The sequence below is a fragment of the Centroberyx gerrardi genome, chromosome 2 (assembly GCF_048128805.1).
Source record: "Centroberyx gerrardi isolate f3 chromosome 2, fCenGer3.hap1.cur.20231027, whole genome shotgun sequence".
In the NCBI taxonomy this organism is placed as follows: Eukaryota; Metazoa; Chordata; class Actinopteri; order Beryciformes; family Berycidae; genus Centroberyx; species Centroberyx gerrardi.
The window spans coordinates 22,146,438-22,166,345 of NC_135998.1; the positions used below are offsets into that span (position 1 = coordinate 22,146,438).

At 41.2% G+C, this 19,908-nt stretch overlaps 1 protein-coding gene across 4 annotated transcripts; it reads right to left on the reverse strand.

The window, feature by feature from the left end:
* Positions 1-1,746: 1,746 nt before the first annotated feature.
* st8sia5 (ST8 alpha-N-acetyl-neuraminide alpha-2,8-sialyltransferase 5) lies at positions 1,747-16,015 on the reverse strand. Of its 4 annotated transcripts, XM_071904661.2 has the most exons (9): positions 15,870-16,015; positions 9,978-10,085; positions 9,487-9,582; positions 5,725-5,817; positions 3,699-3,785; positions 2,863-3,007; positions 2,575-2,687; positions 2,361-2,453; positions 1,747-2,209 (listed from the first exon to the last, which is right to left on the reverse strand). In XM_071904661.2, exons 1-9 carry the CDS (start codon positions 16,013-16,015, stop codon positions 1,747-1,749), a joined length of 1,344 nt encoding a protein of 447 aa, XP_071760762.1. The 4 variants fall into 4 exon arrangements, with proteins under 4 accessions (XP_071760762.1, XP_078143993.1, XP_071760763.1 ...); XM_078287867.1 differs by lacking the exon at positions 9,487-9,582 and having other exon boundaries at positions 15,870-16,000; XM_071904662.2 differs by lacking the exons at positions 9,487-9,582; positions 9,978-10,085.
* Positions 16,016-19,908: the final 3,893 nt, after the last annotated feature.

Below are 19,908 nucleotides of genomic sequence, written 5' to 3' on the forward strand. Positions count from 1 at the left end.
GTGTGCTCGTAGTTACTGAACTCATATCTCTTGTGCATATATACACACACACAGAGTCTGTATGAATGACAAAGGAAAGGATCCTTTAAAACCTTAGCAGTGATGCCCTTCAACTATAAATGATTTAATGGACAAGTGAATGGCAGAGCATGAATAGAACAAAATTGAGATTAAACAAAACAACCATACAGCTTTCCAATGATCAAATGCACAATGCTTTCAAGCTTACAAACTGAATATTCACATTTCAAAGGGGGGGACATAATGTAATGCAGTAGTAGTAAAAGTATCATATCATTTCACAAAGGGGCAACAACCACTTTCATCCTTTCATCCATCATCAATGAGAACGGCATCCAATATTATACAATTCACTTCTAACAAATCCCATTCGTGATAAGGTTCGTGTATATCTCCAAAAGCACTGTGAGCTTCAGTAGAGGCTTAAGTGTAAACATATTTCAGTGATCATTGAAGCAGGCACACACAAAGCCAAGTATAGAGTAAAGTCATGCACAGCATTACATGGTTATGAATGGAGTTCTATCTTACAGGGAACAGGACCTTACTAATTCCAGTAGAATATAAGAAGAGAACTGCGCATGGATTCCTGTATCTTGGAGAGTCTCAAATGTCCCTTGATTCAGGAGACAGTATAAGAATTAGTTTGACATTGATGTACTTTAGATAAGCAATACACATGGGTGAATTGCATATCCGAAAGAGGGTTTGATATCTCATAAGGCAGCATGGCTTAAGACATGAATGACAGCGAGAGGCTGGGTTGCTCAACAGTGCTCTGTGATTCTTGACTAATACGATGGCCTTGGACGTTTTGCTGTGGTGGCGTCGTTATAAAATAGCATATCTGGCTTTTGTCCAAAAACTGTGACAAGCCGAAAAAACACTCCCACCATTTTGCACCAGAAATATCAGAGGGAATTTTCCAGTGCTTCAGTCAAATGGGAAGAAAGTAGGCCATTGGAAAAAAAAAGGCCATTTGAAGAGAGTAGCAGTGTTTTAAAATATTCACCCAGTGAATTTGGTGAATAGGAAATAGATTCATAAAGCTACGCAATTACGAGTTTCATCGTGTTTTTTTTTTAAATCTTTGTATTTTTTTGGATTAGCTCAATATCAAGGTTCAGGCTTTTTTTTTTATTAATTTTTTTAGTTTTTTTTTTACACAAACATTAAAAGCTGCCACGCCCACAGAGTGTCTGAGAGAAAGAGCGGGGGAATGAGGGAGCACAAAGAAACCGTCAGAGAGAGAGAGAGTAAGAGGGACACCCACAGTGGCCCTGCTTCAGCGTAAATACTTGTGCAACGTTGAGTAGAAAACAACACCTCTGTACAGCAGTACCACTGAGCCACTAGAAAACGTCACGGAAACGACATCACTAGGAAGACCACTTTTCACATTAAAAACAAGCATCCTACGGTCAGAGAGTCAGAGATAGCCACAGTCGTTGGATTTGTTAAGTGAGCAAGTTAAGGTACACATCGAGTAGAGAAATCATATTGTTGGCATTGAAGCAAGCAACCTTCAAACGTGTAATGGAACTACAGGGAGCACAGTAGAGTACGCTCCAAAGGCCGTCTCTCTATTTCAATACTGAGCCATCTCATTCGCTGTCCATCAGATAAAACACATCTTAAAAAACGGATGAAAACTAAAGGGTAAAATGTTGAGCTTCCACGACACATTATAGCAGAAGAAGAAGATCTCAGGCGGGCGATGGGTGATCAGCTGCACTGCCCGGTGTGCACGTTGATGATCCCGCGCGTGTGCATGTGCAGGAAGTTGAAGATTTCATGGGGCATAGCGTGGAAGCCTGGCCGCGGCTTGACATTGTCATAGTAATGGTGGGTGATGAAGATGCCGGAGGGGTTCATGGGAAACGCCCAGAAGCCGTAGAGGTGGACCTCCTCGCACATTTCCATGGCCGCCGTCACGAGCATCAGGCCGCTGCTGAGCCGCTTGGCCCGCACGCCCTGCACTGCCCAGAAGCGCTGCACGTTGAGCAGGTACTGGGGGTGGAAGAAAAACACGCCTCTCTGGGAGTCGAAGTCGTCCAGCATGTACTTGACGCGGAAAGAGACGTCGGTGTTGCGGGTGTTGTAGAAGGCGGGCAGAACCACGGAGGAGTTCTCATAGTTCTGGAGGACCTCGTAAAACGGGCGCCGCCACTTCTCCAGCTTCTGAAACCTGGGGTGCAGTGGAAGTGAAACATGAGACGACAGAGACCAAAGGAGAGAGAGGGGGAGCGAGAAAGAGAGAGAAAGACACAGATAGAGAGAGAAAGAGAGAGACAGATAGAGTCAGTCTGATTTCACACTCTGAACCAGATTCATGGTACCTCTCAGTAATAATGCTTGGATTTATCGTCACTAGATCTGTTTTAGTGCCAACATCAGCTGAGTACTTCTCATTGATGGGTGGTATGTTGCATCTGTGGAAAAAAAGAAATATCCACTATTAAAGGGATTCAAACATATTTGATTTAGCTTCTTTGCAATTGGATATTAGACAAATTTCAAACCAGGCATTAAATTAAGGATTTAATCCTATACCTAAACACAAAATCTGCTGAGTCAATCTCCTTTCCACATTTGCTGTTCTTGATGATGCCGCCATTTCCAATAACAGCACATTTCTTGTACTGTGATTTGGCATACGGCATATCCTGGATGAAACAGACACAGGTTAGAGTCAGACAGACAGCATAACAGGGAACAGGGGTCTTGAAATCAAATTAGATCCATCACAGGGTTCAGTAACATGATGATTCACTATGCTGGAACACAGCAAACACATACTTATGAATATGCTTTATTCGCAAACAGGTGGTATGAACTCACATCTGGGAACATTTTGAAGACCTCGGTGGTGATGGGAAGGATGCCACTGGTGTCCACCTCATACCTCAGCTTGGTTCCTGCAGGTGTGTTCCTCTTGGTGGTGAACAGAAAGGAGGGGGCGTTACAGCACCGAGACAGAGACATCCTATTGGAGGATACCAAAGAGAGGGGAGAGTTAGACGACAACAAAATCCACATTCCAGCACCCAGACAAAAACCCATATGTAAAAACCCAGCTTTTGGGAACTGGGAGCTACAGCTAACGCTAACACGCTAATGACGGCGACCCTTCAGAGTAAAGGTTCCTCTGAAAAAAACCTGTGAGAGAGAAGGGGTGCGCACAATACCTTGCGGGTTAAGAAGTGACTTCTGGATGACAGAAAAGTTTATACTTTGTCTAAAACATTCTATTTAACCTCACAGGTTTTGGTATATTGCCGAGGAACCTTTACTCTGAAGGGTCGGCGTCATCAGCGTGGTAGCATTAGCTGTAGCTCCCAGCTCCCCAAAAATGCGTTTAGTGAAAACGGAAGAATTTATTGGAACTTTTATGGTGCCGTAGACATGATACTAAGGCCAAGGACACTAAATAAAAGTTTGAGCCACAAAGAAGCAGGCGTTTGGAAGGCGACGCTAACTGAAGTTCCGGTAGGTGGGTTTTTAGAGCAGCCATTGGTTAATGTACGTCAGAAGCAGAGACAGTTTATGTGCAATTTGTTGTGCAAATCATGGGGTGTCATGTAGTCGTGTGTGAGATCCAACAAATCTAGACAGGTTCATTCCTTCGGATATACTATTTAACATATGAAGACTATTTGCTGCTGAGTGGTGCTTACTTGAAGTTGTTGGTCTCCACTTTGTTCTGCTCCCACTTACACACTTGCAGGTTTCTCCATCTGTCAAACAGCTCTGAGGTTTTCACCCTGGCAGACAGACAGAGAGATTTGTGAAATGCGGCTGGAAGGACGATGTATTCAGGATTAAACATCTCTCTGCAGGGGCAGTAAATTAAAGGAACATCACAAATGGCTTAAAAAGGCAGACGGAGGGACGAAAAGGAAACAGAACTGCACTTGTCACTCTGGTACAGTAGCATAGTGGTGCTACTGTATTTGAATATGCCACTTCTCATAATATGCTAATTGACAGCTTCGGGTGCCGCTGGATCTAGGAGTATCTGGGCACAGACTGTAGCGATCTCGTAAATACAAAGAAGATGGTGTTCTCTAGCACGTCTCCAAATAGCTGCCCTTGAACTGACATTTCCTTCAGATGACTGGGAGACATGATTGGCTGTGGGAGGCAGCAGCAGGGTTGCATGATTACGTTGACAGGCTGGCAGAGCGACAGTAGTTGTTCTCCGCCACACTCAGACTGGCACATGGCCCCTCGGCCACGGCCTACAATGTGTGCGATAATGAGGCCCAGCAGCCTGAGGAACATGCACAAAAGGTCACTAGACAACGTTCACATTCATAAAGTGAACCATGTTCACATTCTTAAAGTACAAGAGGAATGATGCTGCTCAAATGGTCACAGTGTTACATCTGAGACTAAGAGATGAGAGCAACAACTTTCAGTTCTGGAACTGGCATGTATTGACAATTGCATAGCATAGCGGAAGTATGCGCTCTACTGAGTGTCTAGTTGTTTATTATGTAGGTCTGGTGTGGGCAACTTGTTGTTTGCTATCTATTAGCCAGTCGCAGTATGTCTGCTGCTCCATCACTTGATGATTTAAAATGAAAACTGGGGGATCAAACTTATTCATCAAGTTCACCAGTCATCCAATCAGACTTATCCATGCAGGGTTACAAGCTCAATTCAGATGAATCCTTGCCATATTTTGTTCAGCAGCTCTTCCATTTTTTGCAGGCTGGTCTCACATTATGGCACACATGAACCGTGGGAATGAAGCCAAAAAAGCGTTGAGGGTTGCATTAATTTACTTACTTATCAGAGCGATGGTTGTGCACAAACTCGACAGTTTACGATGTAAAGCAAGATTTGACAGACAAACAGGCTCAAGATATGATATAACTTGTGATTACGATACAAATGGTTGTGAGCAGAGCCTTAGTTCAGAAAATTGTTTGCTATCATCAGTATTTTCAAACTGAAATGCATCTCTTTTGTTTAGGTCAGCTAAATGTAGACTTCATAAATTAGAAACTGTCATGCTTAATATTAATTTCAAAACTGAATAGCCAGTGTTCACTTTTCAGCATATTTTGTAAGCTGTCAGTCATATATTGATATATATTGATATGCCAACGCTCTCAGAAAATCGCTGTTGTCATGTGAAAACCTCATAACCTGTTTAGGCAATTTTTACGTTTTCACTTCAACTGAAAGATTACATGCTCTTCTATGGGTTGAGAAATTCTACGACTTGTGAAACCCTTTCGAAACTCATTATATAAACTCAAAAACTGTCATCAAACATTGTCATCAAGCTAAAACCGAGGCTATTTTACATGCTGGAGATACGATGATTTCACCCAAAAGCAACAAAATGGTAAGGGAATGCTGTCATCATTCTTTTGAAGGTCCAACAGCTATTATTATTATTATTATTATTATTCTTCTTATGACTATTTAGATTCTAATGCCAATTTTTACGTTTATCTCCTCAAACATCCCGATTTTTTACTTTATTAGGAGTATAAAATTCGTACTTATTCCATACTTGCATTAATTAGGTTGTGAAATTTCTTTCGGCCTGCCTGACAGGTGCTTGTAGATCACTTCACTCCAAGAAGAACTAGATCTCATACTAAATGAGGTTATCCACCACTGGTGTAGACTATATCATATAGAAGAGAAGTATAGCGTTGTCGCTCTTGGCTGGTGAACACTCACATCGTCAGGACTTTGACATCCATAATCTCCTGCCTGAGCTCCTTGCATGCAGTGGAGTTGTAGTCATAGGCTCCATCGTATGTGTCCAGATACCTGGAGGGATACACACAGTCATCCTCTTGCTAGACTTGCCCGCACACTGGGCAACAGAACAAAAGTCTAACTATATACACTAACTAGATAAAATGCAATATAAAACAGTGAGTTGGGAAGACACAGAAAGGGACAATATTTTAGCTTTACAAAAAAAAAGACATCTATGGCTTAACTTTATGAAACACTTGGAATATCAATCTGGCATTGTGGGATGACAATGACGGAAGTGATGCGACTTGCCGTAGGTCAAGAGAAGGTAGTGAGACAGTAACATACTGTATGCTGGACACTTGCACCAGCTTCTATTGCATCTTAGTCTAAACCAATGTGACACACTTTACACTAACTGAAGACTGTAAATATAAAAAAACAAACAAATAAAAAAAAAAAAAACATCTCACACTTTAACTTATTTTGAGTTAGGATGAGAACTCACACGATTAACACTGGCATTCTGTGATGAAAAAATATTAATTTACAACAACAGAAACAGAAAAAACAGTCTGAAAGGGAAAAAGAGGTATAGTGCATAGTTTGTTAAAATGGTTCCTCTCTTATGGATAAGGTGAATTTGATGACTATAGTGGTGTGCAGTCTGGTGGTTATGAGTAAGAGAGTATGTGTTTTTGTGTGTAAGGCAGTAAAATTTTTACAGATATATACTACATAGAAATTACATGACAGTTGTGCTGGCCACGATGACATGACAATTTGACTGGACAGCTGATTTCTGGACATTTTGTTGGGATATACATATATAACATGCACACTCACACGTACACACATGCTCATGCACACATATAATCATAATGTAGAGGCAATCATCATTCTCACTTTTGGAACTGAACAATTTAACCAGATTTCATTGAACTATTCTTGAAATAGAGCTAAAGAATATGAGGTTGGAAATCTATATATTAGATTAGACAGAAAACAACCCAATAAATCGTCATACTGAAATGGCAACATTAACCAAAAGCACACAAAAATCATGTGTTTAGTATGGTGGTGTGACTGTGTTGTGGTGGATCTGACACAATGGCTTCTGCGGAGAAAGCTTTGAAGACAAATTCAACATTTTAATATGACAGGAAAGAGTTTTATTTGGTGTAAACTTTAAATTAAGGTGCCCATAAGTTGCCATTTATCTGTGTAGTGATGCTTCATTTATTACAGTACAACATTGTATTTACATGCAATCAGATTGCAATTTGGATTAAAAAAAAACCCTCAACTCTGTGTGTGTGTGTGTGTGTGTGTGTGTGTGTGTGTTTTGGGTGGGGGTAGTTAGAATGGAGGGTGAAGGGGGAGAAGACCGAAACAGCCAGCCTAACATTCTTTGTTTCTATATTTACACCATACTATAGTAATTTTGGGCAGTAGCAAGGGATTTGTCATTATGCTACAACAAATTTACAAAAAAAACAACTTGCAAAAAATCACTTTCTGCGAGACTAACAATCAAATTTTCACCACTGCACTTTGCTAAAACATTTCCAGGAGCAGATGGTGTAGGTTACCTGTTTTTGTTCAGTAAGATAATGAGGTGCTCTGATCCATCAGTACATTAAAATTCAGTGTATTTTGGTTAGTGCATGCTGTCCACCTCGAGCAGTGTAAATGGATTCTGAGCAGATTCTGAACAGAGATCAAATTGTTGTGTTTATTTGCACCATTTTGTTTCACCTGCTGAATTAAACCAAATGCTTACTTGGAGTGACATAAAATGACTGTGGCAAAATCACTACTGCAAAATGGCCGCCGAAAGGTGCCGTGTCAAGTGAAAGCAAAAGACTTTCAAAAGATGAGATGGAGGGTAAACTTTTAGGATTTTAGGATCAGAGGCAGAGAAATCAAAAGCACCGAGCGGGAGATCCTCCCGTCCTCTGCATGCCTCCAACACTCCGAGCAGACACTTCACATTATTACATTTAATTACATCTGCAGTCACATTATAATACAATTTGCCGGCTTTTGGTTTTTGCAATTCCATTTGAATAATGACCAAAACAACTCAATTGTCTAAAATATGTAACTACAAAACCACTGCTGAAATGTTATCAAGTAACATGCAAATACAACATTGTTTCAATACACATCTTTGTTACACAGACATAAGGCAATAAATAGGCACTTCAGTTGTGAGAAATGTAATGTTTTACATCCCTATGTTTTCATATCTTCCCAATTATTTTGTCTTATTGTGAAAAACCCTCATCCCCAGAGCGTTGCTCTCTGGAGCCCAAATCTATAGTCTTCCTTTCAGGGTTGGGCCGAGGGCCACAGGAGTGGGAGTCTAATCTCCCTCTGGCTGCATTTAAATAAGCTTGTATTACATAAAGATATTGATCCATTCAGCAGCTTTGGTGGAAGCTGCCCTCTCTGCGGCGCCTTCAAGGAGCCAGTGTCTACTCTCTCACCTTTGGGTGGTTACTAAATAATTAAAAACTATTAACTATCTCTGGCCACCATGCATAGAATGTAATATCTGAATGTATGGAAATCATCAATATCTAATCATTATTATATCTTCACTATATACCATTTGTAATGTATATCTGAGGATGATGTGCTCCTGGGAAAGATCAAAATATATATGTTTTCTCATTTTACCTGTTTATTATGCTGTTGACTTGAGTTTAATGCCAAAGTGGCAGCCATCACAGTGTGCATGTGGGTGAATGAATGTTGGTTTGTCATATCAGAGAGATAGGATGAAGGTGGGTATTTTGGAAAATGGATAATATTGCAACATATTGCCTGTGGCTGTGGCAGTAAAAATGAGGTGAGATTAAATAATAATAATAATAAAAGAACACCATGAACAATATGATGGAGAGATGCATTAAAGGAACAAGATGCCGGGATGAAATCATACAAGTAAGGAACAATGAAACTGGTTGTCTACATCCACCTGATGATGCAGTGTATTTCTGAGTTTTTACTGAGAGGACGGTTAGAGCGGCATGTGTCCTACATTCATTTGAAAGAAACTTTATACTTTGGCTTTGGTCTATGACGCTTGTTTTAGCTAAGATGATGAAACTTTTGCAAGTGTTCTCTGTTCAATTCTAGAGGATATCATCTCAGTGGTAAACCATACCATGCTGGTTCAAGGCCAATCCATGTAAATTAGGCTGATATACTTGGAGCCAGCATTTTACCACAGCGACTGACATCTACTCTTCAGGCACTGGGACCTTGGAGCTTTGGGGAAACCTTGTAACAAGGAAAGTAAAGTGGAAAAAGGGTATAGTCCAGGTCGCGGAGAGAGACAATGCAGATGTGAGAAGGGGAGATAGGGGAAGCAGAGAGAAGTGTCCACACTATGTACATGGCATACACACAGAGCTGTGCAGAACACATGAGACACAGGTTGAGGAGGACAAGGCATTTGGAGATGGGTGCTGGATGGGACACAGAGGTACGAGGAGAAGCCAGTACATCAACAGGAGACCGTGGTTCAACCAGCTTCTCAAGAGGGGGATGGGGTCAGGGGTCGAGGGGGCAAGGTGGAGGGGATCAGACAACATGCAAGAGCAAATCTGAAGTGCAACCACCACTGAAAAAATACATGAGAGTTTATCCCTTTCAGACTAATGGAAAAGAAAGAGGCATTCTTGGGTTTCTGTGAAAGTACTTAAAAATGCCTTCAAACTGGCCTACCTGTGAGAGCGTTTTTTTTTCTTCTTAATATCGTCTAGGCAGGGTGTGACTATTACGGAGCTCTGTGAATCTGGCTGAAAATTCTGACGGAAACATCTGTCAACATGCAGACAGGTTAAGTTAGAGTTAAATGTGTGACGTATAGTCCTGTGACATTATCACCCCTTCTAACTTGCTTAAATGACCAACCTGCAGAATTCAAAACAAGTAGAAAAAAAGACTAAATGTGCTGCGCTTTCTGTTCTCTTTCACTACTTCAACAGCATCTGAGGAGACTGAGATGGGCGCATCAGCGGCCCAGTCCACACACATGCAGGGCTGGGTCATCATCACTATGATGGATTTGAAACTTGTGTTCTCTTTCATTCTCTCTCTCTCTCTCTCTCTCTCTCTCTCTCTCTCTCTCTCTCTCTCTCTCTCTCTCTCTCTCTCTCTCTCTCTCACTCTCTTTTCTCAGAGGTGTTGTGCAGTCAGTCACGCTGGACAGGTACCTTTTCTTCCCATTTCTGGCAGGCTTCAGAGATCCGTCATCCAAGAAATTAACGGGACCGGTCCAATTTCCTGTCTCGTCCCCTTTGAGTCGGCTAAACTGTTGCGCACTAGTAAGAAAATGAGTCAGTTTATTTGGGATTTATTGTCCTTATTGTGCAAACGTCAAACACGTACAACCAAACCCATTCATCCACTCACAAAACTCACGTGTGCGCACACACACACACACATACACATATACATCAAGGGGGATCAGCTTTTGGCTCAAGAAAAACAGTCAAAGTATGACACCAAACATGGTTAGAATGACTTTTAGGTAATGACACCATGGTTAGAATGGTTATTTATGTTCTGCTGGGCTGTTGCCACTGTTCCGAGTCTGACAGACACATTAACACTCTGCAGTATGGGCCCAGTGGCGGCGCGTGGGCGGGGCAGACAGGGCAACTGCCCAGGGCGCCACGCCACTAGGGGCGCCAAATTTGTCCACACTTGACTTAATTTGATTGTAACTGGGGTGACACTGGGTGACACAGCATAAATACATTTATCGCGATCTACAAAGAAAGAAAAAACAGAAATGAACCTACTATGCTTTAGGAACATTGTACTCCTTGTTTTACTGAGACTGAGTTACAGCAACAGGTTGAGTTCTACTCCCGGTCTATCTCCCGACCTGCTCCCGACGAGTAGCTTTGAGTAGCTTTAAGTCTCTGTCAGTAAAGTAATAATAAATATTACACTACGTGAGTTGATTTAAGTGACGTGAGACACAACTGGGGAGGATTTACTAAATTGTTTTGAATGTAGCGTAATGTACTAACCAATCAAGGGCGATGTGTGTGTGCGTCAGGTAGGCCTACGTTGTGCTTCGGGTGAAGGTAAGATGCCTTTGCAGTTTATTTTCATGACTTTTTGTTGGGCTGTGCTTTTTACATATTTACTGTGTTGTTTTTCTTGGTTGGAGGTTGCGTATTTAGCAATTGGCAATGTGTGATGATGGTTAACGGGACATGCACATTGCGCATTTGGCATTGCGTAATGGTGAGAGGGACACATAGTTTTTGCCATTTGGCATTGCGTAATGGTGACAGCATATGGCAATTTGGCAACAAAATACATGTCAGGAATGAAGTAAAGTGCAAAATTTCATAGTAGATTATCTTATTTTTCTAGTTTGATGCTATGGGTCATTGTCAACAATCATATATTTATATAAATTGTATACCCCCCCCCCCCCCCCCCGGCATGCTTGCCGGCACTGTATGGGCCTGCAGGAATGTCAGAATTATAATGCACTATGTTAAAATCACAAAAGGGGGACAATAATCGGTGCCAATGTTTAAATTTACTGTGAATGTCAAATTACTTCTAAGTGATGTCTACACATTTGGTAGGTGTGGATAATACCATAAAAACTGTTGATTTAGAACATGTTTCATCCAAATATTTGTGTTAGTAAATAAGATTAAAGGAGGTTAAATGCAGTTGGAGATCAAAGTGAATTTATCAAAAGAGGCCATCTGGTGCAGGTGGCTCATAGTCCTCAAAACGAGAGGAGGCCATTAAATGCCTTCTGCATAATATACCAGCCAACTCCGCGGAGATGTGGTGGGGAACACGTGCGTTCTGAGCATGTGCACAATAACATATAAATAAGCCCTGCTTTGGGTGGATCTCCTCAAGTGAGATGAAGGGCCGAACTAAGGTTAAACTGCCAATATCAGGGTCTCATACTATTTAATCCTGAATTTAGTCCTGAATTTGAATTTAGAGTCGTTAGATCATAATTTGTGGAAACACTATTCACGTTCCATTGATGGACATCTAATTGGTTTGGCACTCTGAACCACACAAATGGTGTGCATACTTAATGTTTTAGAGACAGTGGCGTATAGCTCACCGTTCAGAGGTGCTGAGCAGACTCCAACTCCTTTTCTATTTGAATTAAATAATAGTAATAACAGCTTTCCTAATATCTGTATTTGTGTATTATGTGTGGAGTCAAGGCTGAGTTTGATCATGAGCGTTAACATGTAGCAACACCTTCACTCAAAATGTGTAAATACAGCATAAGCGTTATTATTGACATTTTATGCAAATATCCCTGTGTGAGTCATTTCCACATGAGTGCACTGTGGGTGTGCTAAATGCAGCAGAGAGGCGCTGCTGGAGAGATTGTACCTTTCTAAGCACATTATGTGATAGAGCCCACATCTCTAAGGGACGGATGTCAGTACTGATCTGCAGGCCCATTTGGCTTCTCTGAGAGCCACTTCAGCATCTCAATAACACTCTGCCCCTGGCCACGCTGCAGAGCAGAATGGACTAAAGTCAGACACGGACTTCAGGCCTTTGGATCAGGACATGTGCCGAGAACAGGACAGCTGTCTGTTATATAAAATGTAAAGCTAACTAAAGCTGCATGTTTACGTCACTGATATCATTAACTGCTTGTAACGCTGATCCTAAAACACTATGCATACTGAGGCTTGATTTCTATCTGAAATGTAATGGGTTGATCAGTGAGTCCAGTCCTCTAAAGTTTGCAAATTATCTCTACCACACAGAAGTCACACACTACTGATATTTTCCTATATTTTGGCCATCAAAGAACCTCTGTTTCATCTCTGGAGAGTTGATTGATACACCAATAAGGGTGTGATTAGCTCGGACTCAAAGATTAATGCAATGTCTTGAAACCCAATGTTTGGAGCCCATTCATCGCTCAGTTGTGGCCATAATTCAAACCATGATCTACCCATTAGATCAGACAAACAACAAGCACAAAGCTGCTCTGCAGTACGTAATGTTCTCTAATGCTGCCCTGGAGCAACATTAATTCAACTATAGAGAACATCATGGACGTTTCCAATTGGATTCTGCTATCAGGGCTTTGAGGGTAGAACAGATATTGACTGAGATGTCCATTAATGTCCCGGGGTAATTATCGCAACCAGTAAGGGTTCCTTAAGTGCTTATCCAAAGAGAAAATTCAACCAAACATTGTGGCCAAGCACATTATTTCTAAAGACTGATTTAACCAAGTTCCTCATATCTCGACCTTGTTTACTCTAGATTAACAGATCTGCAGGGAATCATTCATATACAGTATATGGTATAAGTTCTTTGACTCATAAATTATTGACGATGGGCTCTATGTACCTTTGAAAGTCAACATGTTTATGTACAATCTGTCATCAGTATGATTTACATTATTTAACCAGATTGTAAAAAAAAAAACCTGATAAAAGCACAGACAGCTACACAGAATTGGGGAGGTACAACCCACATAGATAAGACATCAAGAAGGGCTCATTTCTTCATCAAAGTCACATGCACATCCGGCCCACGGTTTCCCAAATTCCAAATCCATTAATTTTGGATGATTTAGTTCAGCCTATGTCTGCTGGGTTTCTCGTCCCCCCCCCCCCCAGGAGCCCTCGTTGCCACTTGTGCCAGCGGAGGGTATTTTTAGAAATCACCCTTTTCATGTCAAGTGGAGTTGAAGGAAGTTAATGTGCCTCCATCTACAAAAGTGGGTCACTCGCTGTGTATTATTTAATAAGCTCCCCGCCATTTTACAGCCCTATAATCTCCGCTGCCTACATCTTTACCCTGAAGGATCACTGTTACCGTTGGACGCATGTGACGCTAAACACCCCGTGGAAATTCAGGACCACATTAAATCAAACACAACAATGCTCATGACATTGTTCGACTGTAATGTGCATGTGGGCCTACATGTCAAACTGTCCTGTGCATCCTCATCCATCTAGAGCAGTGGTTCTCAACGTGGGGCCCGGGGACCACCAGGGGTCCTTGAGAGGGTTCCAGGGGGTCCCCAGCAAATTGATGAATTGTTAAACTTCACCATTATTTCATTTACAAGAAGTTAACACAATTGGACAATGTAGAAGAATGACCGTTTTGATCATAGTTTCACTGTTATCGCTCTACCTACAATACAGATAGTGATGGAATTCTGGATAAAATCACATCTGACAATAAAAATATTCGTAGATTTGGGTCCAAGATACAAAATTTCATCTAAATTGGGGTCGTTGATATGAAAAAGGCTGAGAATCACTGATCTAGAGGAGGGAAAGTCGACCTCCGCTGTCGTCTTGGAAACACTGAACACACAAATCACCCAGGGCAAATCGAGTTCATGTAAGATTCATGAAACGTCTGAATTGTTACGCCCAACGGCCGTTCCCAAAACCCATCGTCCTGAGCACTGCTCGCCCCAAAATGTCTCCTCTACTGCCTCTCTAGCCCACTTGACTTCTGGTCATTTGCAGAGATGGTTTGGCTGTGATACCCTGAAGCGTAAGAGGATGTGATAAATCCCCCGCCTGCATGGTCTCAGGCTGACAGTGTTTGGCAGGGGAAGAGTACGTTGGCTGGGTGTGGCTGCACCCATGGACTACGACTTCTGTTTATGCTTGGGGAGATATCATAAAGTGACATCATTTTAAAAGGCTTGGTCATTCTCTCTCCCTCTCGCTCTCACACACGGACACACACACACGCACGCACACACGCACACGCACACACCGCCTTTCTCTATCACTCTTACTCTCAAGCTTTCTCATTCCTCTCTCTCTCTCGCTCCTTCTCACTCGCACTGAGGTGTGTGTGCAGACAGATTGTAGCAAAATGGCTGCCGCTGAGCCCACTGGTTTCTGTTGTGTAGCTCGTTCCCCTCTCTCCTAGGTGGAGTGCTAGGAGTAAGGGCACAGGCAGAGGTGCGTCTTGGGGCTGAATTCATGCATCTCCCCAGAGAGGCCAGGATGCCATGAATGCACACAGTATATCGTTAGACCGGCCCAGCGGGGTGGCAGGGGAGGGGGAGCTGTGGGGAGCAGTTAGTTTGCAGCACATGTATGTTTGCCGTGAAGCAAAGCCATAATGCGCTATCTGTAAAAAAAAAAAAATATCTGGAGGTGGGGATCAAGTTTTCTGATTATTCCTTTTTGGAGTGAGATTTTTTTTCTTTTTTTCTTTTTAAACCACCTATAGATCAAACATCCCAGCTTCTCAGCATCTGCTCGTCTCACAATGAATTTTGTCTCAGAATGTGATAATGAAAAGGTTCGTAGGCCATTTGGTAAAAAAAAAAAAAGAGGTCTCATAAATAGGTTTAGTTGAATGCAGTAGTGTTGTACAGGGTTCAACTCAAGAGCCCTTATCAGAGAGATAAAATTGCTGATGCCTACCTAGTGTTGCAGAGGTATTACAAAACATGGCTCTGCAGTGGCTTTGTGTGCAGCCTGGTAAAATGTTATATTTATCAGGGACCAATAAGAAATACACATCATCTTTAATATGTTGCTGATAAGATGTTTGGTATAATCATCAGCTCTAACAGACGTCTGCTGTGTTGTGATAATCTGATACCCTTTGTAAGATGTAGGCTATGACCAGTCAAGAAGGCTGAAACGGAAAATCAAATAAAGATCTTTAAAAAGAAAGGGAAAACATTACCATACACAGCTCGAGCACTGTGTATGGCATGAATGTGATGCTTCATTTTCAGAAAATATCGAAAACAAATCTAATGAAAATTGTTTATATGCCACTGGGAAAAAATGGATGGTTAATTGCTATTGTTCTTTTCAGCCATTAAAGCTTGTTTTCCCCATACAGTGCGCCCCAACCAAAAGGCTGTAAAACATCCAGACTACTCCTCCCTCATACTGAACAACTGTATTATTTACATTATTGTGATCAAATCTAAGTAGTAATCCTACTACAAAACGACTATTAGGCATGCTTTTAAAGGCTGAATATTATCCTTACAGTGTATGGCACTGTAATCTGCTATAAACAATAAGGCCTGCACTTTGATTGTCTATTGCTGGAACACAGAATTAATCAACACTTACCTCTTAATGTAGTTTTTTCCATAGAGAATCTGCTGCAATAGTGTGACGAGTCCAAATGCGCAAATAAATATGAAACAAAGAGACCTATTGCCGAGTAAATCTTTACCCGACGTTGGGTCGGAGTATCCCATCCTTCGGCGCAGCATCCACGGGTCCCGGTAGCCCCAGGTTAGGACTCTCTCTCCGCTGCATTCAGGACCAGGACCGCAGGTTTCTTGTAACCGTTGGAGAGGACATTGTCCATCACTTCTAGGCTATTGTACAGCTCTGTGCCCACAGCATCATTGGTCTTGGCTGAAAAGCATTGCTATTTAGCCTATCATCAATTGTGATCTCAATTGTAGTCAAGAAAGACCATTAGGCCTATGTTCAATACTGTCTAATATAAATCGCCTACCTTCATATATTTTGCAAGCAGATGGCTTGTAAATCGTGAAATGTCCCGTAGGAAATTCTTGATCTCTATCGGAAATCCTGCGCTACTCGTCTGGACGAGGTGCAGTCGCTCGGTCGAAGGCAGGCACTGCAGATATGATCCAAATTTAAGCGCTCCATATGTCTAGAATAAAACACGAAATGTTAAATTAGTTCTAGCAAAGGCATCAATGTGAAGCGCTATAGGCTATTTTTAAATAATTGATATGAGCTATGTGCGGTAGGAGAAAAAAAATATATAGGCTATCCTTCATGCTTCATCTCAAATCTGAGCACAGTGGTGCGTGACTGAACTGCAAAAGGAGGAGGCGCCGTGGTGCTGATGATGCGCTTGTCTCAGCCTGGCAGGCAGGGGCGCGCGCCACGTTTCAGTAAAGATGCTCCACACTCAGCCAAAACCCAAGGTCACGGCGTCCTGCCCAAGGACACACCTATCTCAAGTCATGAAACACATTCATCCGTCTAAGTGTCCAGCTCTCCCCCTCCGGTTGGGGAAGGTTGTGTAAAGAGCCAGGCGCTAAACTGGGCGAAGTGGCCTCTGGCCTTCTGTCAGATTATCTAATATTACATTTTCACTGTTGCATAATTTCTCCATTGTCAGAGTTGGCCTTGACAAAAGAATATATTGACTTAAACCTAAAAACTAGATGTGTTTGTCTGCTGAAAACATGTTTTCATAGTGTATTGTAATAGGACAGAATGCAATACGATACAATACAATAGCCTACAATACAATACAATACAACACAATACAATACAATCATAATTTCATTTATGTAGACACAATTGACCTATCTCTTTCTGTGCTAGCCGGTGCTTGCCACCAAGGTTTTATTTCATGTTGAATGTAGAACTTGTTTGTTTTTTCTTTTGAGCTGAGATGTTTCAGTCCTTGCTCTTTTCTTACCCTAACAAATTCTTAATTTGTTTTTTTTCTTTATGTAGCCTAGTTTATTATATTGTATTACTTTTTTTATCATTTCACTTTTATATTTTATCACTGCAAATAAACTAAATAAAACTAAATGTATCCACTCATAGTGTGGCACAATGGAACAACTTCCGTCTCAACAGGGCCAACCTGGAGCACAGAGTCACTCTGGCACTTCATGTCACTACGAAAGTTCAAACTCTGCCCATTGGGGTTAAGTATGCTGTGGATGTCCCAGGACCCTACATTAAGAAGGCAAATTTTGTAATGAATCATTGATTTATGCTAGCGAAATTCTTTATTCACAAAACAAAATGTGTGAGAGCCATGCTTCTGTTCTGTGTTTTATTGAACTATTGTGTAACCATTTCAGATCACTGAAATATATTAAGATGTAAAATGCAAAAATAAATAAATAAATAAATAAAATCCAGTGACTGATTCAGGAATTTGATCTTTGGAGGATCCCAAGACTGCCTTATTTGTTGAAGTTATTTTTTTATATCATGCATTGTTCTAAATGGAATAACCTGACTTTTGTGCTATGTAAAATTGTTCACAATAAAAAATAAACATTCTCCCAAATTCTGTAAAAATAGACAAACAGTGTCTGATATCACCCGAGGCGGATGACTGAACAAACAGAGGATGTAGCGCCCCCCCCTGGTGCAATCAGTGTACTTTTGTTGCAGACCTCAACATCCTGTACATCATTCCAAGTTTTGTCCAAATCGGTGCTGTCTGATGTGGAGCTACAGCTGTCCAGTTTTAATCATAACTCTGTTTTATAGAAAAATAGATGCCAAATTAGGTTCTATGGATTCATACGTTGCATCTCCTTCATTAACAGCTACAATTAATAAATCATGTCCACTGTACACTTACACACAACAATATCAATCTGTAATCTCAAAGCAAATCGGCAAGGTGACCATTATAGCATTTACCAGTGACAGTAAACATACACTGGTTAAGCATCCGATCACATTCAAGCTACATGAATCTACAAATAACCATTAAACTGCAGCAATATATAAGAAAGGAATAGACTCATTTAAGTCACGCACAACCATAGGTGTGTATCTGAACAGAGACAGATGGGTTATATAGAGTAGGGAATCATTAGGAGTGAGCTCAGGTGAGAACGGGCAGATCCACACCATGGAAGTGGGTGGAGGATTGCTGAGTAGCATGGCTCTATTCTACAGAGCAGATACATTAAAACAGCCAAGAATGAAGAGAAGCATTTTCTGGCTCAAAGCAGCTTGGCTCAACATTACACAGCAGGGCACATTTCTCACAGAGCACTATTACCCATGATCCTCTCTGACCGCCAGTATGTGTCTCTGCCAGCGGCTACAGATATTGGTAAGTGCCACAGCCCGTAGTGAAAGAACAATAGTGAAAAAACAATATAGAAAGAGTAGAAGAAAAAGATAAGATCAGAATCAAATACAGAATTCAGGTATTGCACTGTAAGTATTTGCACTGTCTTGAATATTGCACTGTGACTGAATGATGAATAATGCTTTGCCCACAGAGATGACTTTGACTTTATTAATTCATGCAGTGCAACAGTGCAGAATTCTACATGAAAAACATTGAAATCGTAAATCATAAACATAAAAAGAGCACATTTGTACACATGAAACAAGACAAGTACAAAAATATATAAGATTAAAAGGAAATTAAAAGATCAGCAGAATGTATTATCTCTGTTTTATCTCTATGGCTTTGCCCACCTTCACCAACTGTGAGTAAATGTATGAACGCAAGGCCGGGTGATGCTGAAAAAGAGCGTGCATGTTCAGCATAACCCTTCCCTGGATAAATACAATTTTTAAAATGCTTGGAGGCAAGAGAAAGGGCTAACAGACCCTGAAGCAGTCGTAGGAGACGAGGTAAAAAAAAAAAAAAGCTGAAACTAAGCTTTAGACAAAAAATTAGAGCTGTTGGCAGGAGATCTACTGCTAACTCCTGTTTATGATAATCACTCTGACACGGGCTGATCAATCAATAAAAACAGTGAAAAAGAACATTCAATCAATACAGGAGACAGATAATAAAATCAGGCACAGTCACAACACCAGATACTGTCAAAACAAGCTCATGTGCAGTTATTATTGTTGCAAAGATCAGTGAGTCTTATTTTCCATAGTTTTTACTGCTGAGGGAATGAATGATTTTTTTTACTTTAGTGTGGCCTTGTGACTGACTGTGTATAGAGTATAATAAAAGGGTGAAAGGCAGCTTATCAGACCGTGTTACTTTTTCCACTGCTGAAGGATCCAGGTTTTCTGCTCCTTACACCAGTTTATGTGTCTTTGTGCGTTGGCCTTATGGTTTCAGAATAGCAGCCCTGCCTGCCAAGCCCAGCTTGGTGAAGCTCATGACTGTGTCACAGAGGTAAAAATAGATAAAGCTTTGTGCACAGAGTATATCATTGGTCAAGAGTTGCTGGAGACTGCAAGGAGGTCATCAAAGCTAAAGTGAAAATATAAAAAAGGATCTTTACTGAAGACCGTCATGAGCTACACACGTTTCCCATACAGCTCTATCAGGCTCATATAAGGCACAAGAAGTCAGGTGTATGAGTAGCAAATGTCATATCATTGCCTAATTAGCATACATAATTCAATTAACTAAATTACAATGACAAAATCCCACAAGTAT

What these genes read in the sequence shown, in the direction of transcription:
- st8sia5 (XM_071904661.2), bottom strand. Translation starts at nt 16,015, where the DNA reads ATGCTGCGCCGAAGGATGGGATACTCCGACCCAACGTCGGGTAAAGAT. An exon ending in AAAAAAAAACGCTCTCACAG is followed by an intron (nt 5,818 to 9,486) that starts GTAGGCCAGTTT and finishes GTATCCCTCCAG; the next exon opens with GTATCTGGACACATACGATG. An exon ending in GATGTCAAAGTCCTGACGAT is followed by an intron (nt 3,786 to 5,724) that starts GTGAGTGTTCAC and finishes TCTGTCTGCCAG; the next exon opens with GGTGAAAACCTCAGAGCTGT.